This window comes from Paroedura picta, chromosome 10 (genome assembly GCF_049243985.1).
Source record: "Paroedura picta isolate Pp20150507F chromosome 10, Ppicta_v3.0, whole genome shotgun sequence".
NCBI classification, from domain to species: domain Eukaryota; kingdom Metazoa; phylum Chordata; class Lepidosauria; order Squamata; family Gekkonidae; genus Paroedura; species Paroedura picta.
Genome location: NC_135378.1, coordinates 30528676 through 30556348, shown reverse-complemented (window position 1 = coordinate 30556348; position 27673 = coordinate 30528676). Strand labels below are relative to the sequence as shown.

The 27673-nt window shown below is 42.9% G+C and overlaps 1 protein-coding gene across 8 annotated transcripts in view; it reads left to right on the top strand.

The window, feature by feature from the left end:
* Positions 1-27673, top strand: part of LNX1 (ligand of numb-protein X 1) — a 108230-nt gene that overhangs the window by 41874 nt on the left and 38683 nt on the right. For all 8 annotated transcript variants that reach the window (XM_077301937.1, XM_077301943.1, XM_077301939.1 and 5 more), the window contains 2 exons: positions 23891-24132; positions 25665-25820. In XM_077301937.1, the coding sequence (XP_077158052.1) occupies positions 23891-24132; positions 25665-25820 (398 nt within the window). The remainder of the gene's footprint in view (positions 1-23890; positions 24133-25664; positions 25821-27673) is intronic.

The following is a 27673-nucleotide window of genomic DNA, read 5'->3' as shown; positions in this document are numbered from 1 at the left end:
CTCCTTCAGGTAGTAAAAAGGGGGATACAAGAAACAGCTCTTCTCCTTCTCCTTCTTTCCTAATTTAGCCTTGCTTTAGCAGGATGACCAAGACAGCCATCTTGCAGTGTTTATGTGGGGAAAAAATCTGGCAACATGAAAAACAAATTCCTTCCTTCCACCCCTCCCATTTCCCCCTACCTATCTTACAAAGCCAGAAAGATGAGCTGATCCCCAATTAAATCCAGAGACCACCGGTAAGGATGTCCTTGGAGTGCTAAAAAAAAAACGAAAAAAAAACATGGCTTGGATTTTTTTAAAAAACCCAAAACAAAACCCAATCACCTTGACCTTTGTGTTAAATCTGCCTTCCAGCTTGTAGGAGCTGAGCAGCTGGCGAGTGTGTTGTGACCTTCTCCATCAGCCGTTCTATCTTTGGGAGAGTCAGGCTGCTTTTCTGCATCCTGTCCTGCCGCTGACGGTCCAAACTGTTCCCTGTGGGCTGAGTGTTCACGCACAGAGGCACCCACAACACGGACGGCTTTTGAGAGAAAGTGGAACACGTGGGTGACAGTCAGCCCTAAACCACTATCCTTGACACGTGAAATGCATTTGTAAGCATTCCTGCTGTCATCGCAGTGAGCCTACAGCGTAATCCTCCCCAATGCGCACTGAGAGCAGCAAATGTCATCTGTCTGTGTGTCGGAAACAGCAAGGTGAAAACTCCTAATCCGGAAGATGGGCAGCAGGTCCTGAATTAGCACCGCCTGTAGGATTGTTATCATTGTTTCTTTATCATATAGGGTGTGTGTCATGTAGCCTAGGATTGTAGGATGGTCTGGCAGCCGTGGAAGAGACATTGGGAAGTGGTTTGCCATTGTCTGCCTCCATGTCATGAGGATCCCTAGTTTTCCTTGGAGGTTTCCCATCCAGATACTCATGAAAGCTGACCCTGCTGAGCTTCCAGGATCTGGTAAGATTTGAGCCAGCCTGGACTATCCAGTGCTTATTCTGCACACAATAGATAATGCATTTTCAATGTACTTTAGAAGTAGATTTTCCTGTTCTGCACAAAGAAATCCAGCTGCCAAAGCACGTTGAAAGTGCATTATCCTATGTGTGCAGAATGGGCCCAGGTCAGGGAGGAGAATTAGGAAGCAGCTCAGTTCTGCTTGTTGAAGAAAATTGAATGTAATAAAGAACTCCTGTTGATCCAAGCTCCATTGGCACTGTGAGCCACAAGACAAACCAGCTTTGGAGTACTCAGTGGCAGGTTGGAATATCTCCTCAGTGTCAGCTTGGTGTTGTGGTTTAAAACAATAGCCTCTGATCTGGGGAACTGGGTTTGATTCCCCACTTCTCTTCCACATACAGCCAGCTGGGTGACCTTGGGCTGGTCACAGTTCTCTTAGAATTCTCTCAGCCACACCTACCTCACAGGGTGTCTGTTGTGGGGAGAGGGAGGGAAAGGGCTTTGGGACTCCAGGTAGTTTAAAGCAGGATATAAAGAACAGCTCTTCTCCTCTGGCCAGCAGTCCAGGGTTTTGGGTGTTTTCAGTCACTTCCTATCTGGTCCTTTTAATCAGAGATGCTGGCTACCATTGTCAAATCACTCTCTGTCCTTTTGTCTTTGATATTTATATATATATTTAAAAGCAGTAAAATATTGATATATAGCAATATACCATTGTGAGGATAGATTCAACAGGTTCTCTGAATTTTCTAAACATGTAAATCACTGTCTCCTTGCTCATGGAGATGTAGGGAAAGCACTTATTTTTTTAATGAAAGGTAGGAATTCAGAGAACCAGCTTTTAAACTATCATTACAGTTCTATATTGATTATTTTCATTGCTTTAAAAATCCAAACAAGATGAAGGCACTGTGTGTCAACGGTTCCCATGTCCAGGAAGTTAAGGGACATCCAATTCTGGATGGGGTCATTCTGCCCCAGAAGGAATGGATGTAGGATCTGGGTGTTTTCCTGGATTTATTGCTGTCATTTGAGACGTATACGAAGGTGGTAGCCAGGAGTCCCTACCTCCATCTCTGATTGGTTTGCTAACTTCAGCCTTTCTTGAATAGGGATGACTTGGCCATGGTGATCCATGCTCTGGGAACCTCCAGATTGGACTACTATAATGCACTTTACGTGGGGCTACCCTTGAAGACAGTCTGGAAGCTGAAACAGGTGCAAAATGTAGCAGCTGAACTGCTGATGGGAATTTCTGGCCAGACCACACATCACACCAATCTTGAAAGATCTGCACTGGTTTCCCTGTTGCTACTGAGCTCAATTCAAGGTGTTTATGTTAACATATAGGGCCCTAAATCAGGCCCAGTTATTTGAAGGCACACCTGAGCACTGAGATCTCAAGGAGACAGCTGTCTTGTAGTTTTGCCTCTCTCAGAGGCGCAAGGAGTGGTGACATACAACAGGGCCTTTTTAGTGGTGTCCCCTAGACTTTTGAACAACCTTCCTCTGGTGATTCACCAGGCACCTACATTATTTGGTTTTTGGCACCTGGTGAAAACACACCTCTTCACCCAGACATCTGATGTGCTGTTTCCTCTGGGTGCTATCCTGCCAGGGTGGGTGGATGGAAGAATGGGGATTATGTTATAAATATGTTAGATGTATTTTATTTTATTTTATTCTGTATTGTTCTGACCCAACCTTGGACCTTAGGGTGAAGGTGCAAGATGTAAATTCCCAAAGAAATACATAAAATATAATGAGAAGAAAAGAGGAAGAGCCTGTTCTTTGTACCCCAGGTTTTTATTACCTTAAGGGAGTCTCAAAGCATCTTAAAATAGCTTTCCCTTCCTCTCCTCACAACTGACACCCTATGAGGTAGGTGGAGCTGAGAGAGCTCTGAAAGAACCAAGACTGGCCCAACTGACTGCATGTGGAGGAGTGTGGAAATCAAACCCGGTTCTCTGGATTAGGGGTACCAACCATGGCACCAAGCTGGCTCTTATTCTTAACACTATTTTGCTTTGCTCCCTTATATATTTGGTAAACAGCCTCCTGGGAGGAGACTGTCCGGGGCCCTGTCCATCCAGGTCTACCCTGATTAGCCCTCCCCCTCCAGCTCCCACCCTCCCTCCTTGCCTGTGAGAAGCCTTGTGGCTGCAGCCTCCATTGTCACCCACAAGGAGAGAGGCAGTGACAGGGCTTTGTGGCCCACAGATACGTTCTTGCTGGAAGGGAGCTGGGGGGGGGGGGAGTTTGCAGCCTCCTGCGGGCCTCAAAGCCCTGTTGCTGCTGGTGGGGGGGGGGCTTTCAGCTCACTTTAGCCCATTTTGTGGGCCAAAGGGAGCCGCGGCCAACCTCTCATGCCCTCCAGCCTGCTGTCCCTTTCAAAGCCCATTTTTAAAATGGGCTTTGATATTAGTTTCTTTATATATCACTGTAAGCATGCACAAAGGTTAAACGGAGGTACACTGTGATACCACTGATGATGTTGGCAGAACCCTCCCCTGAAAATCCTGACTTTTAAAGGTGTGTGCAGAGGGCAATAAACTTGACTCCACCAGGGTGGAAATGCAGAAGAGCCCTGCCCAAAATGCTTCCATTGCTTGTGGACTGATGTGCCAAGAAAATCAGGAGCAAGAAGCGTGTGGGAAAGCCCTCTGTGTGGCAAACGGAATGCTTTTATCTCCCTGGGAAGCAGCTCAACAAAGTCACTACCTGTGAACCAGTGAAGAGCAGCAATTATGTATGTATAAAAAAAAAGGCTGCCTTATTTTAAAGAAAGAATTTGTGGAATGGATTTTGTCACCCCAAATGTATTTTGTTTGTTCACTAGTATGGTCTGAAAATCATCCGTAACAATCCTGGCGCAAGATTGAAAGATGCCAGACTGGACCCTAATATCATAAGACGGAGGGAGGGATGAATTTTCTTGAAGCCCCTCCCCCCCCCCACACACACACACACTGCAGCTTCTTGTACATGTTCATATAAGAATCTCCCAGCCCTGACACACATGACTGGATTTGCATGGGAAAGGCAGGAAATATACTCCTGCCCTGTGCAAACCTTTCTGCGTGTGCATCCCTTGGCTCTAATCCTGAAACCTGTGTTTTGATTCTGTCTTTGTTCATTATAGCCTTCTCCGGATGTTGCGTTGTTCCATTCATGCAAAGGAGGAGCCTGCCAGATGCTCTGTTTTGGGAGCACAATTCAGGCAATGAATTGGGCAACGCATGGATTTTCATTTGGGTGCAGCTTCCATTCACATGAACCAGAGCCTTTGCATGAATGGGACTCCAACATAATATCTGCAAAGGACTAGTGTGAGAACTGCAGCCCAATGTGTTGAGGAATGATTTCCGAGTCTGCCTCGCTTTCATTCTCATAAAACTCTGCAAACAAGACACTACAATCTGCTTTATGGCAAATCACAGCTACGATGCAGGAATTTCACAGAAGGGAGAATAGGGGATTCTTGATGAGCCTCTTCTAGTGTTTTTTCCATGTATTCATGAAAAGTGTTTGGACTCTTTTTTGCATTTGGACTTGTTAGACTCTGTGTAATGGTCAAAGAATGTGATGGCCAATTTATCTCCTTCCGGGATCCAGATTTATTCTTATTTTAACCTTGATGTAGTGACACAAGGAAAACATTAAGCTGGCCTCTGCTTTGACTTGGACAGGGCTCAGAATAAATTGGATAATCTGCAAGTCGTTTTGACAACTGAGCCAAAGTACAGGAGAAGACGCGTTTGTTGACATCTGGTTCGTGTGGTCTGAGGTTAGACAGGATATGTTACCAACTCAGAATCATGATATACGGATTACACCCTTTTGATTTGAGTCCAGTTGCACCTTTAACACCAACCAAGTTCTGTTTGGGGTATAAGCTTTCCTGCGCATGCACACTTCTTCAGATACATTGGAATTGTGACTTCTTTTTCAATTTATCTGAAGAAGTGTGCATATGCATGAAAGCTTAAACCCGGAATAAAATTTTGTTGGTCTTAAAGGTGCCCCTGGACTCCAACTTTGTTCTGCTGATTTAGACCACAGCGGCCCACCTGAATCCAGCTCTTTTGATTTGTACCTGTAAGGAACTATAATAAGGTAGAGGAATTTAAACCTCAAGCACATAGGACTTCCTTATCATTACCTGCATCCCACGTAGAGATCAGAACTCAGATCCAGTGGAGGGTTTTCGTGAGAGACGGATCCATTCGCTAAAGCCAGCTTGGTGTAGTAGTTAGGACTGTGGACTTCTAATTTGGCAAGCCGTTTTTTATTCCCCTCTCCTCCTCCTAATGCAGCCGTCTGGGTGACCTTGGGCTCACCACAGCACAGATAAAGCTGTTCTGACCAAGCTGTGATATCAGGGCTCTCTCAGCCTCACCCACCTCACAGGGTGTCTGTTGTGAGGAGAGAAAAGGGAAGGCGAATGTAAGCCGCTTTGAGACTCCTTCAGGTAGAGAAAAACGGCATGTAAGAACCATCTTCAGTAACATCAGGGCTCTCTCAGCCTCACCTCCCTCACAGGGTGTCTGTTGTGGATAGAGGAAAGGGAAGGTGAATGTAAGCAGCTTTGAGACTCCTTCCGGTAACTTTCTGCTGCATCCAAAACCAGGGATGTGCAAAACATGTATCTTCATTTCAGCGAGTGTTTTTGCTTGATGTTACATGTTTTAGGAAACCTATCCCCAAAACTAAGTATAGCTTATTCACAATGATGATTTGAATCATAAGAATGTCAACAGCATTATGGATCACAATCGTAACATTAATCTTCATAATTTTATATGCACTTGGCTTAATTCAAACATGGCTGACGGCCACTGACCTATGGAATTGCCTGCAGGAAGCCAGATGGGCAAACTGGAAGACAGTAGGCATTCCCCCCTCCCTTTCTGGCACAAATGGCTGATATTGTCAGATCAGGACACTCTGGCTATTTTTTTTTTAAGAGGACCTACTGTAAATTTATCTGTTAAGCTGCTGTAATTGTGCATCCTGTTTCTCATTCAAAAACATAGTCACTTCTCTAAATAGTGTAATCCAACTTTGTATAATTATGCATTGCATGGACAATTGGCTTAAAAGCTCAACAGTTTGTGCATCCAGGAGTTTTTTCCCTCATGGATCTGATGGAAACATCAAAACGGCTGCCTGTTAAGGAGGCTTACCCCCACAAGGAATTTACATAATTTGCTTTGAGACAAAGAGAAATATTTTTTCTTCATGGTATCCCTGATAGTGTCCACGTAGGAAAGCAAGCACATACTATTAGACATGTGATATTTGCTGTACGGCTCTAGTTTCCATTAGATGTGCTGAAGTACAGCTGTTTCTAGCAGCAAGGGGATTGATAGAACATAACTCTGTTCTGGCGTGGAAAGTTAGAACCTTAACTCCAGTTTTCATACCTAAGAGGTTCTCCTACATCCATTGCTTTCATGGGTTTGGAGCCAAAAATCTAGTTTTGGCCCTACTTTCACATGAGTGTGATGATTCTTGTGTTTTAATGCGTTGTAAGCTGCCAATATCCTTTGGAATATTGCTTAACTTTTTCCCAGCATCTTAATCATACCCCTTTTGCATGTGGGATGTTTCCTCCTCCCATAAGAGCTTAAATTCTAGTACATTCCTTCCAAGGTATGAGGATAACAAGATTGGACAGTAATGGCTAGTACATTTCTTTCTCTTTTTTTCTTGGTATGTGTATAGCGTCTCTAGAGATTCGAGCATCTGTAGATTTTGGAGGCACTTAAAGTTGCAGCTTTTGAATGTGGAATAAACCAGAGGAGACTGTAGCTAAACAGCAGAGAACCCTGAAATATGAGGTGCATGTAAACTTGCATTGACTACATGGCGCCAGCAGATTCAATTAATTTGGGGAGTGGTAGTGATTGAATTGCCACTTGATTTGCCTTCAGAAAGTCATAGGTTCAGTCCCCAGGACCTCCACTTCAAAAGGATCTTGTAGTCTGGGATATTAAAGATCTCCACTCAAAGAGCTGCTGCCAGTCAGAATGAACATTACTGACCATGATAGACCAATGGTCTGATGGTGGATGATGGCTCCGTGCTTTCATGTGCATGTACAGCTTCATCCCTCTGTTGCTTTTGTAGCCGAAGGCCAAAAGGAGAGTAACACCCACCTATTGTCACTTAACATAATGGTCAGTCAACTTAATAAAGGAGTGAGGAATATATGAATTATAAGCAAAATGCAGTTCCTCTGCACACACTTCCTAATGCAATGTTGCAAACTTGATATTTGCTTCGACTTTATGTATAAACATGTATTTAAAAACAATGATATCAGTTTAACAATCGATATTATGTATTTGAACACCAATGCTGCTACGCTGGTACAATATTTCAAAAAGTTCTTCATCAGCAATAGTAAAAACAGAGATCTTCATAGAGAAACATCTCCACTGGCTCCAAAATTTATCTATGCAACCAAAATCTCTGTAACGCAGCATGTATGCTTGCAAGCTTCAGGGCCAATTGAAGAGCTCTGCTGCAGGGTGCAACCCACCATTCCTACCTATGCCTAGTGAAGGCTACCATTTGTCCCATGTGGATCTCAAAAGTAATGAAGTGCCCCCTTTCCTCCACCCAAACTTGTGGTCTGTGGATGGCTGGCACACTGAATCAGACTTGACAAGCACCCATCACAACAATGTAGGAAAGAAGTCATTACTGAGACAGATGACCTGAATGATTGAATGTTAAGAGCTTCTAGATGAAGGTCTTTACCAAATTATTCATTTGCAATCACACAGAACTATAATTCAAACCAGGAATGCTCTCCACACCCCCACACCCCACCCCCACCAACAAAATGCTTTGCATCTGTCATCAAGTTTCATCCTTTTCATTTCCTCTGGCCAACTGAGGGCATCTGTTTTATCAGAGACGTCCTTAAAATTGATTAAAAGGTCTCTTGATAGTCTCTAGACTCTAGTGAGGTCAATGAAAATTAAATACCTATTCTGTGAAGTGGCTCGAGCTGGGGCTTATTGTGCCACTGAGCACCAAAGGAAGCTAATTTCAGACAATAGTTAGAATTTCTGCTTTATATGATCTGTTTTATTTGCTTGCATCTTGCCACAGAAGAACGCAGCTTACAGAATTGGGCACTTCAGAATGGTTTCCAAGCAGTGGTTGTGTTTTGCGATTCCTCTTTTTCTGGGCAAACAGTGGCTGGTGCCACTTTTGCTTGAATTTTTAAATGAAGAAATAATGCATGTTTGGAAAAGAAAGAATTTTTTTTCCCTTGCCCTATTATTCCAAGTTGTGTTCACCAAGAAGTCATTGCACTCTGGATGCATTCCTGCAATGAACTTGGAAGGACTGTTTACAAAGCTGATACCGCTATGTAGTATAATATATGGCATGTAGGGATAACAGATTCTTAAGACCACATGCTTGTTTGTGGAATGTGGAAGCTACAACTGGCTGATAGGCAGAGATCCTGTTGTCCTCAGGGATAAAATGCATAAACACCCAGCTGCCTCCTAGTTTTTCTGACCTCTTGGGCTGCCTGCATTCTCAGTGAGAATATAAGGCAAAGAAAGGAGACCATAGAATCTTCTTCATCGTGCTTCCTCTTTTCTTTCTCTGCATCAACTGAAATGTTCAAGGAAGGAGACTGGTTTCCTTGAAGCCCAAAGAGCACTCTGTTCTTCAAGTGCCAATCTGTTGGTAATCTCTGGTCCCTTTTCAGTTCTGGCCCCAGTCTTGTGGAATGAGATCAGGACTCTGGTGGTGCTATTGCAGTTCTGTAGGGCCTGTAAGATAGCACTCTTCCCCTAGGCCTATGGTTAAAGTCGAGGTGATTTAACATCATAGAAGCCTCCCTCTTAGATTATAAACATCTACAGGTGTGTTGTTGTTTCATGTGTAAGAAATACTATTTGTTATTGTAGAATTAAGAGCAGTACATACCTCAAAGCTGGTCATTTTGTGGGACTACCTCTCTGCACTGGCGGGATGGTACAGCCATACTTACAGACAGCAGGCTGGATTTGTTTTAAATCTGTCTATTCAGTCTGTTAGCATATAAGATTGCTACAGGTGGGTCTTGGAGATCTCCTGAAATTACAATTGGTATCCAGGCTGCAGAGATCAGTCCCCCTGGGGGAAAGGATGGCTTGGAGAGTAGACTCTATGGCATTATACCTTGCTGAAGCCCCTCCCCTTCTCAAGCCACACCTTCCCTTGAAATCCATACTTGTGCAAGTGTGATACTGTCAGATCTCAGAAGCTAAGCAGGGTCAACCCTGGGTGGGAGACCGCCATGGATTTAGGTGGTAGGTCCTCCAAGGAACACTAGAGATCATGACATTAAGGAAGGCCATGGCAAGCCACTTTCGAACTTCTCTTGCCTGGCTGCCAGACAATCCTCAGGTCTCCCGTCTATGCTACACATGCCATCCAATAAATAAATCAACAAATACTGCTCCATTGCTAAGTGTCAAGTAGGAGAAAAAGAACACCAATTTTTAAACAATCATCATTTTGAAAATAGTTGTTGATTCAGCAAAATTTGGTAAAACCAAGAAAGCAAAGTGTGTGTGTAAGCAAAGGTTGGGTCCAGCCAGCTTTCCCAATCAACATGATCCCATTTTTATTTACAGCCTCCTGTCCCAGATAATTTTTGACCATTCAGGTGCCATGATCCTTAGTATCGCCCCTTTGGTCCGAGGGGTTCATCTCCTCTCTCTTTCAGCAGTGCCGAACGTGGCTGTATGTGAGTTTTTCTTCACTGACTGAAATGATAGGCAATGCATTTTAGTCATGGACATATTGCCACAAAATGGGCTGACGTGGGATTGTAAGAAAATTGTACTTTTTCCCATGAACTTTCCCAAGCAGAAATGCTGACTAATGTATTCACAGAAAGAAAATCCCTCGAGCCACACTTCTGGCATATAGAGTTACACACTTCTACGGAAAGTTAAATGTGTCAAATCACCCTAACATTAAAATAAATGATAGCCCTCCTCATGGTGGAAGGAGCAGGGAAGGGGACATGGTATGGCCCAGTCTCGTTAGATATCACAAGCTAAACAGTGTCGGTACTGGGATAGGAAACCACCAAGAAAGGCACTGAGAAGGAAGTTGTGGCTTGATGTCACTTTATGCACACACACAGATTTGTATATGCACAGTGAAAGATGCCCAAAAAGCAATAACATAAAGCTAAAAAAAATAATAATTGGATTATTTGCAGTTTCCAGCTTTTAACAATTTAGTGCCTCCTGGTGTCAAATGACAGGTGAAACAGGTAGGTCTTACAATGTTTACAGACTATACTCCTGCCCTACACCAACCTTTCTCTACTTTTTTGCCTTTGAAAAACCCCAGAAGTGGTGTGATTGTGCAGAATATGGTTGGGAAGCATTGCTGTGTACACGCCCACCTGGGGCCCCTCCCCTCCCCACCCCCTCCAGACCCATCATTGGCTATTTTGGGAGTGTGGATGGGTCAACATGACCATATATGGTCATATCACAATAAATGTTTAACAAATTGAAAAAAATATGTAAAAAAATTAACCAATGCGAACCCATTCAGGAAACCCTACCCTACACTCTTAGCCTAACTTACCTCAGAGGGATACGTTGAGGATAAAATGGAAAATGTGAGAATGTTGTGATCCACTTTGTGTTCCCACTTTGATATGACCTACTGTATTAGATTTTACATTTGCTTGAATGGTATTTTCTCATGGTCTTGGACCATATAATAAATTACTGGATCCCTACTGGGAAGAAAGCTGGTGTATAAATGAAGTATTTTTTTAAACTTTCTATTCCAAGGAATCTTTTTATGACTGGGTTAGAAATCTACTTTTCTTCTAGTCTGTAATCTCATCTGCGAGGAAGGCTAAAAATCATCAGTTTTGTCAAAAAGGAAATCTTCTGCTGCCTTCTCTGAGGAAGCCCTGCTGTTTCAGGGTTATAGGCGACGCTGTCATTCACATTTGTGTTAAAGGGTTCCTTGCAAGTTGGTAAAGGTCAGAATGTGAACCTAACAGGTCAATGAAATCACTCTTTCATTGTTTTTCCTTTCTCTTTTTAATTAGAAAACTTTATTTGCAATTTTTCCCCTCTCCGTCCATCTAGCATTCTTCCCGCTAGCTACTCAGCAACTGATGTACCTCGTTAAACTTTTAAGAAACGCTTTGCTGGAGAGTTAATGACAGAATTGGATGTGCTTCCCTTAGACAAATAGGTTATTTACTGGCAGTCTCTATCGGGACATGCCGTCTATTTAAATGGCAATACCTAACAGAGACAGTGGGGGATTAAGGTCACATAGGTCAGAGATAAATGTCACTAAATGCTGACTTCTGGGAGGCTATTAACACCATGATCTATCAAGTAAAGAGGTGTAAAGACAGTCTACAATTGTTTCATGATGATCCGCCTGGGGCTTCTCTCAGCATCCTCAAATGCAAATACCCATTGCATGGTGAAACCTGGAATCTAATCTCTTATTGGTCTCTCTGAACTGAACCAGTGTGTCTTTGAGCCATTTTATGTCTCAGATCCGGCCCCCTTTCCCCTAATTCAACATTAACATAAACTCCAAAAAGGTGGCTTCTCTGGTGACTTTAAATTAGAAAACATCATTAACTAAATATGTATCAGAGAATCAGCACCATCCCAAGGATACTGTGTAAAGGTAAAGGTATCCCCTGTGCAAGCACCAAGTCATGTCTGACCCTTGGGGTGACGCCCTCTAGCGTTTTCATGGCAGACTCAATACAGGGTGGTTTGCCAGTGCCTTCCCCAGTCATTACCGTTTACCCCCCAGCAAGCTGGGTACTCATTTTACCGACCTCGGAAGGATGGAAGGCTGAGTCGACCTTGAGCCGGCTGCTGGGATTGAACTCCCAGCCTCATGGGCAAAGCTTTCAGATGGCTGCCTTACCACTCTGCACCACAAGAGGCTCTTAGGATACTGTGTAGAGGCATTGAATGTAAGGAAAGAAAATACATGTGTCCAGAATCACAATATTAAGGCCTGACGCATCAATATTCCAAGTGTTTGACATTAGTACACTAGTGAAATGCCTCCCAAAGGATTACAAGAGGATAATAAAGGCAAGTTTTATTTTTTATTTATATTCGTATTTATTAACCTCCACTCCCAGACCCAGCCTTTTCATGGTGGTTTACATTTTTAAAAACCCACATAAAACAATACAAACCCAAAACAATCCAAGTTAACTTTTCTAATTTGATTCATATGGGTAGTCGTGTTGGTCTGGTGTAGCACAACAAAATCGGAGTCCAATGGCACCATTAGGACCAACAAAGATTTATTCAAGGCATGAACTTTTGTGTGCAGGCACACTTCCTCAGACAGTGGAAAAGAGATCATAAGAGTACAGGTATAAGGAGAAAGTACATTAGTAGCAAATTAGTAAACTGAGTCCCATATTTAGGATATTTAGGATTTTGTTATGCAGTTTACTAATTTGCCCGCACATGAAAGTTCATGCCTTGAATAAATCTTTGTTGGGCTTCGAGGTGCCATTGGACTCAAATTTTGTATAGGACAAAGCAATTTAAAGTGCGATTGGACTTCAATCTAAGTCAGGAGTGCTGGTGGGAAAGCAAGTGGAGCAGAGGCTCAGGCAGCAGCGGTGACATCCCTCGGGCCTCAGTAAAATTGTCAAGCGTTGCCCGGTCCCCAATGATAAAAAGGTTGGGGACCACTGACCTACAACAAGGGTGTCTGTTGTAGGGAGAGGAACGGATAGGCACATGTAAGCTGCTTTGAGATTCTTTCGAGTAGTAAAAATGTGAGGTAGAAAAAACAGCTCTTCTTCTTTCCCTAAGGTTAACAAAACAATTGCTCACTTTCTCTAATTATAGTAGAAAAAGATGGAACATGCCTGTACGTGTTTAATATTGCATTAGACCTATGAAATGTACAAGTACAGAAACAACTAGATTTGGGTGTTATGGAATCATCCTGATTATATGCCGTTCAGCAACTCATTTGCCTGAAATGAATGAGATGTGTACTCTGTCTACATGTCACAATTACTCATCTGGCCTCTGCTCTTTTTATCTTAATTTGTTCCCTTCATTTTGTGTACCTGCTGTACGATTGACATCCAGATGGTGCATTTTAATGTGTCAGAGAATGCCTTGGCCAAATAACTTGATTTTAAGTAGAAGCCAGAAAAGCCAGTGATAAAGCCTTAAAATATTATTGGGAGGACAACAGAGGCTGAAAGATCCTATGGTACAAGGGAAATTAAAAACATACCCTTCTAGGTATGATTTTTCTTAAGTACTCTGCTGGAGTACTGTTTAAGAAAATGCTTCATTTCCACTATGTTTGTACAATTTTCATGCCCAAATCAGCACTCTTTCCTGCACTTAAAAAAATCACTGTGCATTGTGATTCTTGATTGGACTGTCCCAGTTAAGATGGACGCTCTATGCAGCACTTTCTAGGAACATATTGTTCTGAGATTATTTATTTATTTATATTTATTTCAACTGAACAGATATTATCATCATTTCTATACCACCCCTCACTATGACATCTTGAGGAATGGAGAGATTTTGAGACAGGCAGAAACCGAGGAAGGGGTGGTGTTAGTTTGGAGTCATTTGGACACTATCTCTTGAATCAAATTAAGCGATCCCTAATGCTCACAGAACATTCTACATCTGAGTGGCTAAGATGTATTGAGCAAAAGATTAGATCTATAGGTATCTCATTAGATTCTTTATTTTTGTCAACTGAATCCTATGCATTTGGATGGTCATGGAATTACAAAATCTCCCTGAGACAGTCAGAGGATCATGTTCTCCTTTAAGTTTGGGACTTCGGCCAACCTATGGATCCATTGCTTCATGTTTTTACCACCTGACAGCCCTCCCAACTGTGGTGAGTATTTATGCTAGCAAGATTTAATACTCTCTCCTTGGCTGCTCTTCAAGGGAGATTCACAAAACAACCCACTCTTACAAAATATGTAATTCTGGCTGCATTGAAACCATCCTACATGTTTGTTTGTTTGTTTCTATTGTCCATTCTACGCCATGATTCGTGGGCAGCTCATCAACCCCCTTTTTTCTAAACAACAAGGACTTGATGATGAGACCAAGATCATTTTCCTATTAGGAAACAAGAACTCTCAAGTTATTGATTTGGTTGTCATGTTTGTGCAGCTGGCTATGAAGTCCCATAACTGTAGAACAATTAATGCTTTACAATGGATTGTTTTCTTCTTCTGTCATCTTTCTTTACATGCCAATAAAGGTCTGATTCTGAATCAAATTCAAATAAGATCAAGTATTTTGATCAGATGAATATCAACATCCTTTAGACCTCTTCACAGTTCATTTCAGTTTACTCTTGTGGATTTGGATTCAGACAGTAAAAGAAGAGCTGTGTTTTTTTAATCCCATTGTTTACTACCTGAAGAAGTCTCCAAGTGGCTTACAACTGCCTACCCCTCCTCTCCCCACAGCAGGCACCCTGTGAGGTAGGTGAGGCTGAGAGAGCCCTGAGAGAACCATGACTGGCCCAAGATCACCCAGCAGGCTTCAAGTGTAGCAAGAGTAGGGAATCAAATGCAATTCTCCAAATTAAAGGTCACTACACCAAATTGGCATTGAGAGATCTCAGATTAGGAACCTTATTCTCGAATGCTTATGAGTGAATATAGTAGCAGAGCAGAATACAGCAAAAGCCCAATGGCACTTTGACCACTAACTATATTATTTCAGTACTAGCAGTAATGACCATCGTGTAAAAACATACAACAGGCTCTAGCAAACTGTTATTGGTAATGGGTGCCCAGAGCTCACTGACCAGGTGGGACACAGCCATGCCACAATACCCTGCCTTGGCCCACAGGCTGCTCTTCGCCACTATCATGGCTGCTCAGCTCCAGACTATAAAGATCAGGTTGTTGATAAATATGCTGATTCCCCATCTGGTTTCTTGAGAGCAAACTGAGCTGCTTCTCTGCTTGGTTAGTCAGACCTTTGGCTTCTCTATCTAGTTGGCCACTTGTGGATTCAGTGACTATTTCCTGGCCTTGAGGCTGCCAACACTGACTCAGGCCCTGTAGACTCCTCTCTGCTGGGCATCCCTCTGCAAAGTATTCCTTCCATGTGGTGGAATGTAACTCCTGGACTCATGTAGCAGCAAGTCACGCAACTGTGATGCCTAATAAACAAATCCCCCCTCACACAGTTTGGTGCTAGGAAATAAAACTGGTCATTGTGACCATGCCGGATTAAATGCTGTTTCCTCTGCATGGCAGTGCCTGTTTGGGAGTGTGGAGAGCATGCCTCAGGAAGTGTTTCCTCCATGCTTGTATTTGGACCAAGTAAGAGGAGAAGCTGTTGATGGGAATCAAGTGAGAGACAAGAAATACTACTGGAATATATGTGACAGAAATAATATTGACGTTATTGTGGAGCTGTTTCTTAATGTCTGTTTTGGAAGCCAGGCAAGGCCATATGGAAATGAAACTGGAACCAGACGTATGCATTTCCATGGAGCCATTTGCTCTTGCTTGTATAGAGCAATATCTATGTTCTCTTATCTAACTACTGTCAGTGCACATGAAACAGTCTATCTATCCGAATGGAAGATGAGTTTTTTTCCCCAAGTGGGCATAAAGCAAAAGAAGGGGTTGTTTTAAATTTCTGTACAAGTTAACGGGCATTTACAGGAATAAATTTGAGGAACAGTAACCATTTTTAGGAAGAGGTTTTTTTTTGTCTGCTTACATAGACAGTTGGTTTTTTTTTCAGAGGAGGCTACATATGTTAGTAATCTGTAAAAGGCACTAGGCACTTGGTCTGATTTTATAGTCAACCTGAAGTACAGGTTTTTGCCAGAAGAGAAAAATGAATGCTACTGCGATTTTCTTCTGCATGTACACACAGCAAAATAATTACACAGTAAGTTCATTAAATGTAATGGTGCCCATGAAGGGTACACTACGGTTTCCACCAAGTGTTTTGAAATTCAAAACAAAAACGCAAGCATGACACTTGTAGGGATTTTGAAAGATCCCTTCAGGATCTCTGGATGGTTTTGCTTCTCTCTCTCTGTCTTTTGTCACAGTTTTCACCAACAGCAAAATGAAACAGTGACAGGATTTTCAAGGGAAGATCCTGGATATCAGTAAGATGATCATAGTCCTCCACAGGGTCTCTGAACTCTTTGCAACATAGGAGTCATATCCATGTATACAAAATTCCCTAGTCATATTCTGCACACATAGGATAATGCAATGTGCTTTGGCAACCGGATTTTCCTGTGCTGAACAGGAAAATCTACTTCAGAAGTGCATTGAAAGTGCATTATCTGTTGTGTGCAGAATAGGTCCTATAGTAAATTCTGTGGGTGGGTGGGGATTCAAAATCTGGCTGGCACAGGTTTAGTATTTTAGGCCTCATTTCTTATCTTCATGTAGAATTCGTATGAGATGCCTTTTACCTTAAATCACAATGACAGGCTTCCTTCGGCAAAACCACATCTTGAATCTTACCATCTCTCAGCACGTTCCGGGGAGTTCTTTTCTATAAGAAAGTGTCATATGGATCCCATTAACTTGTCTAGTGTTACCGAGTAATAGTGTTTTGAAAAAAATATATAGAGCTCTGACTATGCAAGATGTAACATACACCATGTGCTTCTTTGCTTTTTGGTGGCACGTACAGCAATTGTATGCATGAAGGTATAGCTGCATATGCCAATATGATCCAGTGGTGTTAAGATACTTCATGCATAAATATATAAGTAGGACAGCACATATAAAAAATGTAGCAATTTAAAAGTAGGCACAGTGATATTCCAATGAAATATTAGAAGGGGTGAAAGGAGATTCTTCTTCATCTAGGACAGGCTTTCTCATCTAGGGCTTCGTGAAACCCTGTGATTTCTTGACAGCCCTGGAAAGGTTTCCTGAGTTGATGGGAATTAATTATTTTTGAATATATATTTTTTAATTTCTTAAACGTTTATTGGATGATATGCCCATATCTGGTCATGTTGTCCCCCACTCCCAAAATGGCCAATGATGAGCCTGAAGGGGGGAAGGGGAGGGGCCTTGGGTGGGTGTTGACACAGCTCTGCTTCCCAACCATATTCTGCATGATTGCACCACTTCTGGGGGTTCTTGAAGCCTGAAGAATGTTTTAGGGGTTTCCCAATGGCTGAACTAAGGTAATTATTCTATGATTCTACGACTCTATGAAAAAAATGCAGCTTTCTGGCCCACTTCTGTCAGGAAACATGACCAACATCTTTCTCTGTGACTGGAATGGGGCAAGAAGGCTAACCCAAAATCATATTGGTCCACCCACTGTTGCAAAGCCTGATCTCTGAAGATCAGACCACAGCTTGGACCACTTTCACCTCTGAAGCCCTTCTTTCCAGTACATTTCACCATTGCCCAGGCAAAAAGTGGATCTCATGTATGTGGCAGTGTTGCCTTAAGAGGCATTCTTTGCTTCTGGTCCTCCTGTCTAAAATCTGCACCACTGGAGTCTTGCTAAAAGTACACATGTTGTTCAGAAACACAGTAAACCCTTTATCAGCCTGTATCAGTGGCTAGGAATGGGGTGATCAGAAGCAGGGTATTAGCAGGATGTTTCGTCTTTCGGGTAAGTATTAATGCCAAGGATTGCCGTTTGCTCTGAATTCATGGACTGAGAAGGTTTGGTTTGCCAACCTCTGGGTGTGGCCTCAAGTTCTTCTGGAATTAAAACTCATCTCCAGACTACAGAGATCAGTTCTCCTGGAGAAAATAGCTGTTTTGGAGTGTGGATTATATCACATTATATTCTGCCCTCCCTAAGCTCTCCAGGAGAAGAAGAGTTGATTCTTATATGCCATTTTTCTCTACCTGAAGGAGTCTCAAAGCAGCTTACAATCACCGTCCCTTTCCTCTCCCCACAACAGACACCCTGTGAGGTAGCTGAGGCTGAGAGAGCCCTGATATTCCTGCTTGGTCAGAACAGCTTTATCAGTGCTGCGGTGAGCCCAAAGTCACCCAGCTGGTTGCACATGGGGGTGCGCGGAATCAAACCTGGCTCGCCAGATTAGAGGTCCGGACACGTAACCACTACACCAAGCTGGTTCTCCAGGATATTTCCCAACTCAGACACAGCAACTCTAGCTGTACATTTAAATTGAAACTGAAATGAAGTTTCATGTATTGTCCAGCAAATGCAGAAATCAAAATGGTTGGACATGTATTGCTGCATTGCCTCTTGCATAAGGACCTCCGGGCATATTTATCCAGCCAATCCCTCAAATGATTCCAGGAAGAATGGAACAATGGCATACCTCCTTTCTGCTAACCGACCTGGAGTCTGGAATCTCGGCTATAGTTGCAAGGGTCTGTATTGCTGCCAGAGCCTATGTAGAATCATACAGTTGGAAGTGTCTATAGAGGCAATCTAGTCCAACCCCCTGCATGATGATGGATCAGCCTAAAGCATCCATGATATCTGTCCAGCCACTGCTTGACAACTGTCAGTGATGAGGAGCTCACCACCTCCTTAGGCAGCCTATTTCACTGCTGAACTACTATGACTGTGAAAACCTTTTCCCTGGTATCTAGCCGGTACCTCTCTACCTGTAGTTGAAACCCATTACTGAGGGGCCTGTCCTCTGCTGCCAAAAGGAGCCACTCCCTGCCCTCTGCCAAGTGACCTTTCAGATACTTAAAGAGAGCAATCATGTCTCCTCTCAACCTCCTCTTCTCCAGGCTGAACATTCCCAAGTCCCTCAGCCTTTCCTCATAGGACTTGGTCCCCAAGCCCTGGCTCATCCTTGCTGCTCTCCTCTGAACCTTTTTGTCCACATCCTTCCACAGTACTCCAGGTGCAGCCTGATCAATAAGGTAAACAGCAGGACTATGACATCTTGCGATTTTGATGTGATGCCTCTGTGGTGCAGAGGCAATAATTTTTATAATAAATATTTTCTAAATATTTTATATACACATTTATTCTTTCATTAACCTTTACTGGCATGCCAGAATATTGCAAAGTCTGTATGGCAGAGGATCAGAGCAAGAGAAAATATAAACAGACAACAGCAAACCTTTTATATACATCTTCTTGGAATTACTTTGTTAACATATGTCTGTTTTGCTTGTCTTTGACCTTAATAAATGTCAAACAAATGGAGAATATTTAAGGGGAAAGAAATGTACAATAGTTATCTGTACACACACACACACACACCCCACACAAGCCAAGTCAAGTAGTTGTTTGTTGTATGCAGCCATAGGCCATCTCAAAATTAAACATAACAAATATTAAACACATATATACTTAAAACATTAGCAGGGGCTCCTGGGAATTGTAGTCCGTGGACATCTGGAGGGCCGCAGTTTGACTACCCCTGCTCTATGGTCTAATACCGCTCTGATATCCTTCCCCTTCCCCCAAACCATGCCCCCTTCAGTCTCCATCCCATCCCACCGCACCTAACCCCCCCCCAAAAAAAATCTCCAGGTATTTCCCAGCATGGATCTGGGCACCCTAAATTGTTTATATGTATCTCAGTGTTTTAACTATTACAACAGACCTGCTTCAGTTTACAGAGTTGTGAATTAAGAGAATCTAAACTTGAATTGTTGTGAGCAAATCTGAGCTATCAGCATTTTTGGGGGATAGCACTCTCTCGCCATTTGTTTCAGACCTAATTTAAACAAAATAGAGTAGTTAAAAGAGTTTTAGGATTTATGGATAAAACTATTTCCTAATTGTTTTAATGTTTTGATTTTAATTAGTAAACCCTCGTGGGAACTTGGTTGGAAAGCAATATAGGAAATAAATAAAACATAAAACACGTCTCATATGTTTTGTAGATGAAAGGATTGATTCATTTTGAAGTTATCAAGTAGAAATTATAACCAGAACAACCAGCCTTTAAGCATCGAATAATCTTAAGCGAAGGGGGGAGGGAACACAGATCATCCTTGACTTGCCTGCATGAATTAAACTAATGTAATTAAAAATGTAAGTATGGAGAGCCAGCTTAGTGTAGTGGTTAGGAGTGTGGACTTCTAACCTGGTGAGCTGGGTTTGATTCCTCACTCCTCCCACACATTCAAACAGCTGGGTGACCTTGGAATCGCAGAGCTGTTCTGACCAAGCAGTGATATCAGGGCTCTCTCAGCCTCACCCACCTCACAGGGTGTCTGTTGTGGGGAGAGGAAAGGGAGGGCAACTGTAAGCTGCTTTGAGACTCTGGGTGGAGAAAGTGGCATATAAGAACCAACTCTTCTTCTAATGAAGTATTTTCATTTTGTGTTGGAAAGTCCTGAAATATTTTTTTTCTTTGAAAAGACACTGAAAAATATTCATTGACAGGAATCTTAGATCAAATGCTATTTGTAAGTGAAGGTTACACTACAGCTTGGTGTAAGGGTTAGGAGCATGGACTTCTAATCTGGCAAGCCGGGTTCGATTCTGCACTCCCCCACATGCAGCTAGCTGGGTGACCTTGGGCTTGCCACAGCGCTGATAAAGCTGTTCTGACCAGGCAGTGATATCAGGGCTCTCTCAGCCTCACCTCCCTCACAGGGTGTCTGTTGTGGGGAGAGGAAGGGGAAGGTGACTGTAAGCCACTTTGAGCCTCCTTCGGATAGAGAAAAGTGGCACATAAGAATCAGCTCTTCTTCTATAAGAACCTCTTCTTATTTTCTGCAGTCCACATATCATAGCATTTTTTGTTTCAGGATACTGTTTTGATTTCTCTGGAGAACTACCACCTCGAGTCTTATATTGTATTGCTGCTGCTGCTGCTTGAGAAAGGATGAAATATAAATGAAAAGAGGGACACTCTTTGGTTTAAGCCCAAGGCAAAATCTGAAAATTTGATCAGGTTGATACTGGCAGGATCCATGCAGTTGAAATTTGAAAGTGGGACAAGCAGGAATTAAAACAGGCAAGAGAAACAGTTCTTGATTAAAAAAAAACAACAACTGGTGATTCAAGTCAAATGAAAATCACCTGTGATGCTCTCTCCTATCTTCCTCCTAGCAAAGGTTGCCCATCAGGACATATCTAATTAAACAGAGTCTGAAGCCTGGTTGAAACAGATATAGATCAGGTTTTCTCAACCAGAGTTTCATAAAACCCTGTGGCTTCTTGAGGGGCCCTGGAAGGATTTTCTGAATGGATGAGAGTTAATTTTTTATATATTTTTAAAAAATTCTTAAACATTCATCAGGTGATATGATCATATATGATCATGTTGACCTCCCTCCCAAAATGGCCAATGATGGGCCTGGCGGGGGGGTGGGAAGGAGAGGAGCCCCGGGTGGGCATGTACACAGCTATGCTTCTCAACCATATTCTGCATGATTTCACCACTTCTAGGGTTTCTTGAAGCCTGACGAATGTTTCAGGAATTTCTCAATGGTGATAAAGTTGAGAAAGGCTTATGTAGATAATAGCGGTCTTGATGTCTTGATAATACTATCAGTTTTCACATGGAAAGGCCTGATACCGTAGGATCTCTGCGCCTGTGACACCGCTTGAGATATCAAGCACACAAGTGTGAGCCTTCCATTCCACTTGAAACTTCCACTTGAGAAGTGGCTCCTCACATTTTGGTAGGTGGAGCTGGCACAAAGAAGCAGCTGTCCTGTAGATCAGGTACCGTGTGGGCTGATCATTAGAGCAATTTAGTCTATTAGCAGCCTGACGGCTATTTCCATATTTCCTTCCTGGAGGGCGTTTGTATGAAAGTCGTCAGCTGTCCTTAGCCATGGAGAAAATGTAACAGGAACAGAAAGTAGGGCAAGCACATTAGAGACTGATTAAAAAGCAGCATTAATTACAAGAAGAAACATGTTTTGAACTGTTGCAGTGGCAGAATGGGGCTGGCTGAGGAGGGAAGCGATGGGCAATTTCCTCAAAGTGGCCTGATTCTATGTTCTTGTACAACTCTGCTGAAATAAACAATTAATATTTTATGTCCCGCACTGTGTGGTAGTCGAACGTTTCTCCAAGTGTGAAAACTCTTTAAGGAAATGCTAACACTCTGTGTGAGAGAGAAATGTCATAGAACAGGGGTAGTCAACCTGTGGTCCTCCAGATGTCCATGGACTACAATTCCCATGAGCCACTACCAGCAAATACTGGCAGGGGCTCATGGGAATTGTAGTCCATGGACATTTGGAGGATCACAGGTTGACTACCCCTGTCATAGAAGATTAATCCCAAGTAAACATCAAGTAAAGTGGAAAATGCAAACAAACAGTGTTTATTTTTACAGCTCGCGTATTCCTGATCATATCCCCTTATGGTCTTCGGTAGGCAGTCATGGGGAGTTTATTAAGTACCTGATAGTGGAAAGACCACAGCACGGTGGGTCACAAGTTGTGTAGATTCAAACTTGAGCTTTTCCTGTCTCAGAAGTAGAGATTGCAAGTTCACTCGCAGTGCTAGGGAGGGATGTGGGAGTTTTCCTGGAGCAACATGACTTGCCAACATCATCCATGATTAGGTCCATGATTATTTTTGTATCTGTATTTTTTTTAAAAAACCTGTTGTGGCTGTTTTTTATACCATAATACCCAATGTACAAGAAGTTCATTGTGCTATGCATATTGCATATACAACAATGGAATAATTGCCCCACCCCTTATATTTGTTTGCCTTGTTTAAGGGCGGAGTCCCTTCTCAGTTAGTTCTACTTATTAGTTTGAACCCTAGGCTGCATAAGATCACCTCTCCAGAAACCATTTGCTTCCCTCTCTGCTGTGTGAACCTAAGAGCAGGAGCCTGAATGAGTACCCTGTTTCTGACTAGCAAGAAAAAGGAAGCTTCACAGTCCTGAGGAGTAACCCCTTCCATGAGACACCAGTGGAAAGGGAGATGATGCCCTTCCTTCTGTGCTAGGCTTGCCATCCTCCAGGTGGGAACTGGAAATCTTAAATTACAGCTGATGACCTGACTACCCAGATCGCTTATTCATTTACAACATACATGCCACTTATCTGGAATAAAATGCCACACAGTATCATCAGGAAGTCCACCAATGGGACCAGAACTCCAGAAGCCCTCCTACTGTGTTCCCCAAGCACCAAGAATACAGAACATCACTGCCCCAGACAGTATTCCACTGATGGACCTTCACTCTCAATGCTTGTCCTATCCACCCTTGGTGCTGTGTGTGCCTGTTGCCGCCTCCACTTCCTGCAGTGCTGAATTCGATGTGTTAATTACTCCTTGCGACAATTCTACAGCAAGCCAACAGGTGAATCGACAAGGACGGCCTCTGTCCAGTAGCTTCTGGGAAAGCCTTTTGCGAAGCCGGTGGGAATGCGGGATCGGGAAGGCAGCTGCACAGGCACTCTTGAAGGGACGGTGGCTTTGACAGACAATGTTTGTCATGGGGCAGAATATCAGCCACCTCCTGAATGTGTGCCCCCCTCCCAAAAAAAGAACATAAGCTGACACAAACAAGCTTTCGTGCCTCACACTGGTCTCTTTCATTAGTCTAAGACAAAGGGCTGATTATAGAATCCATGCTTTGTTGCCTCAGTCACCTGCTAGGCTTTCCTCTCTGCTTCCTCTACAAACAGAGATCTGTTATTAGACTGGCTTCTCCACCGAAAGCAGGCTTTCTGTGTGAATTAATCACGTCATCCTTGATTACTCAATGCTGTTTTCTCCTTCTCCTTGCCTTTACTTCTGTGGAAACATGGCATGCCTGATACCTTTCCCACCCCCATTATATATAGAAAAAGACAAAGAAATAGAGGGATAGATTATACATATCAATTTGGAAAAGCATTAAAAGTATTAAACTGTGTACTTCATACTTCATTCAGTTTTCTAAATCCGTCTGTTTTTCCCTCCATAATATCGTATTTTCTCTCCCTTGCCTTGTTCTTAGATGTAAAGGAGCATCCCATTACGGCCTTACCAAGGACCGAAAGCGACGTTCCCAGGATGGATCTCCTGATTCTAGTGCTGCTTTGACTGTAGCTGCCCTTGGCCCAGAGCTCTCTGCTGCCGCCACTATCGCCTTAATGACAGATGAGCCAGGTTTAATTAATCCAGCCTTCAGCACCACCTCCGAGGACTGCCAGTCAGGACCCAGCTCTGCAGATCTTACCAGAAACAACCAAACGAGACGTAAGAACCAGCAAAGAGCATCTCAGATAATGTTGACCTCCCTTTAAAGGAACCGCTTTAAAATATGTGCATGGCACAGCTGTTATACCACTTATACCACTTTTAAAGGGGAGGTACAAACTAATTTGCTGTCAATTGCAAATGAAAATTGATATTGTGAAAAGTAGCTGGTGAGAGGACGATGAGCAGAAAAATTATAGATAACAGTCTGTGGGGGTCTTCAGAGCCTATATCAGTATGGTGTAGTAGTCCAAACTCCCACAATTCCACAGGGCCTGCAAAAGGAAGCTCCTCCACCAGGCATTTGCCTGAGACCGACCACAGGTCCCCTTCAGACATCCCCTCCATGGCCTGAACCAGTTTGACCTGTCTAAGGGCCTCAGCTAAGTTCCTGTTCCTGTTATATTGTTGTTTAAGATCACTGAAATTGTGTTATTTAGATTGTTGTTGTTGTATTTGTTTATGTTATATATTAATTCGTTTCATGTATCCCCCCATGTTGTTGTATGTAAACTGCCCTGAGCCATATCAAAGAGCAATACAGCGATATAGCCAGCTTGTTGTAGTGGTTACGAGTGTGGAGTTCTAATCAGGTGAGTGGGGTTTGATCCTGTGCTCCCCCACATGCAACCAGCTGGGTAACCTTGGGGTCACCACAGCACTGAAGGGGAAGAAGGGCCTCCCATTGACCACTAAAAAGTTTATGCTGGGGATCATGGGAACTGTTTGGACATGTGAAATCAGGACTATAGCAAAAAAAGAGAATTGAGCAAGGTTGAGTGAGCCCACTGGCTTGATCCATGAATTTCTTGTTCTTATATTTGGTCTTTCCAGTGTCATAAATGTGCATGTTCATCTCTTTTCTGGTTACTTGCTTCTATTGAATTTTCAATGAAAATGTAAAGTTTGAAGCAGCTCCCAATTTCTATGTAGTGTACAAAATTAGAAGTATAAACCAGTGTAAAGGCTGGTTTATATAATAATATATTAAAAGTCTGCACCAATACCTTAATAGGACTGGGGGGAAGTGATGGAGGAGGAAAGGTCAAAACTATTCATGCATTTTAAGTTCTTTTTTGCGTTCCCTCAAATACCTCCTTCTCCCCAGTACCCCATCTAAATTTTCAACCCCATTTGGTAAATGTTTACATTGCATAGACTTACAGTCAAGCTTGTGACCTCCCCACATAACATCTGGAACATCTTCCCAGTTTGCTGTGTGGTAATCTGAAGAGTAGGGGGTGATTTTCTCTGATCCTGTCAAGCTATTCCTGGGGATCCCAGGAGCAGCATTTCAGGGTATGGTTTGGGCTCTCACAGATGGGAGGTAAATACCCCCCCCCCCCGTGTCTGTGGATGGGATCCAAACCCATAGGTTATGTTGGCTGATGAAGAAAATAGAGAAAAATGAACTTCCATCTTCTTCATTCAGCAGTTCTCAGGGTGAGTCTTTCTGAAGACTCCTTTCACTCCAATCCTTTAAAAACTTTTTTAAAATTTTAAGAATTTAAAAAAATTCTCTTTGACTGTAGCTCATCATTTTGAACGCTCCACAATAAGAAGCCGGTCCTTTAAGAAAATAAACAGAGCTTTCAGCGTTCTTCGGAGAACAAAAAGCGGGAGTGCTGTTGCCAACCATGCTGAACGAGAACAAGCAAACGTTGAAAATATGGTTGCCCCAGAGGAAGGTAATCATTTTATCTGCATATGTGTCTGGGCTGTGATTTCCCATCAGATACAATGTTTTCAAGTCAGTATGTTAAAAGGACTTTATTGTTTAGCATTAATCTATGAAAAGCTTCCAAAATTAGAAAATATATGTTGTGGAGAATCTCACAAGATTCCTCCAGAACAAAATACTTGAAAATGACATGGTGCTGAGATGTTACTTGGCATACGTGCCTGAGAAGTTAATGCTATATATATTTTCACAGCTCCCTTGCATTTCCATAGAGTGTGTGCTGAAGAACATTTCACTGGATTGTATCGTTTGTCTGGGATTTGGGCCAAATCAATCACTTTGACTTCTGCATATTGTATATGTTTAATTTCTTTTTCACAGTGGGTGTGCAGGGAAATACAGGAAAGAGACTTCTCTTCAACACTCAGATCATAGCCCATTCACACTCACATACAGAAAGACAGATAACAGATTTTGTTCATCTGAGTCCAAGGCCAGCCAAGGACTTGGGGAACTGTATATTGTAATATGCAAGACCTGTCGTGTGCATGAACCAGCAGTTTGAGAAGAATTCCAACAGGGGGCATCGGAGATGTGTATTTAGCATCGCTAGCTTATGACATTCCTGATGAGTTTTCAAATAATCTCCTCCGTTGTCCTGATTGGCTCTTTGGAGACTTTTGGCAGAATAGTTATTTAGGCCTCTTCTTCTCCTGTGTTTCTATACAAAGCTGTTTCTCTTCTAAATACAACTATTTTATTCTTTTAAGAAGCTTGGAGTTCTGCTCCTCTTTGCAAAGTTAAACTCTGCCAACACTACAGGCTATGGGTCCCACACCTCCCCTATGCCTTGGCACAGTGGGAAGATGACATCTGCCATCTTTGTCTCATGCAGGCAGTGGGAAGAAGCCACTGCCTGCTCTCCCTGTCCTCCCTGCCCCGGATGTGGAACAAGGGCCAATAGCAGTTCACAGTTGTGGCACCATCTTCATCCCCAAGCAGCATGGCAGGAAGCCACGGCCTTCCTCCTCACTCCCCCCCCCGCCCATCAGGAATGGTAGATGGTAATAGGAAGCAGGCTGGGCTAGGCCTTGGGCCTGCCTCATCTCTACCCCATTCACAACAGAAGGAAGCAGAGAGGGAGCAGGCTGCCCACCAGCTATCTATTGGGAACATACTAGGCCAACCCAGAGGTCATGTGCTGGGGGGGGCAATGGGGGATCCCCTGGTTTTGTATCTCATCTCCAGGTGACAGACATTAGTTCCCTTGGAGAAAATTGCTGCTTTGGAAAGTGGACTCCATAGCATTATACTCCATTGAGGTCCCTCCCCACCCCAAATCCTGCCCAGTCTAGGCTCCACCACCAAAGTCTCAAAGTTGGCAATCCTAGCTGGTGCCCCTCCACCTCTGGCACCCTAAGTGCTTGCCTAGTACTGCTTCATGAACAGGCTACCTCAGCATGTGTCTTTCTACGTGCCAGTGTCACAGGTAAATATTCTGACCTATAGGTTGAAAACGTGATTTATTTATTTATACTTCAGTTTATATACCCACCTCCCTTTAAGAAATGCTCGATGTGGTTTATATAATAATAAAATCCATAAAACATTATAAAAATCCCAGTATTAACCCTTCTTGACAGAGAAAAACTCCCCCCCCCCCCACTCTACAGAATATCTAAAACCAAATCTCCTGGGAGATTTTCCTACAGGGAAGCCTGAGAGCCTCAGTGAGAGGTCCCAGATAATTTTTTCCAACCATTTCATACTCTTAGCCTTTCTTTGAAAGAGGTGGCAATTTCTGCCGGCATGCTACAGCCTGTTGAGCTCTTCCCCTCCCAAATTTTCTTCTGGTTGGTG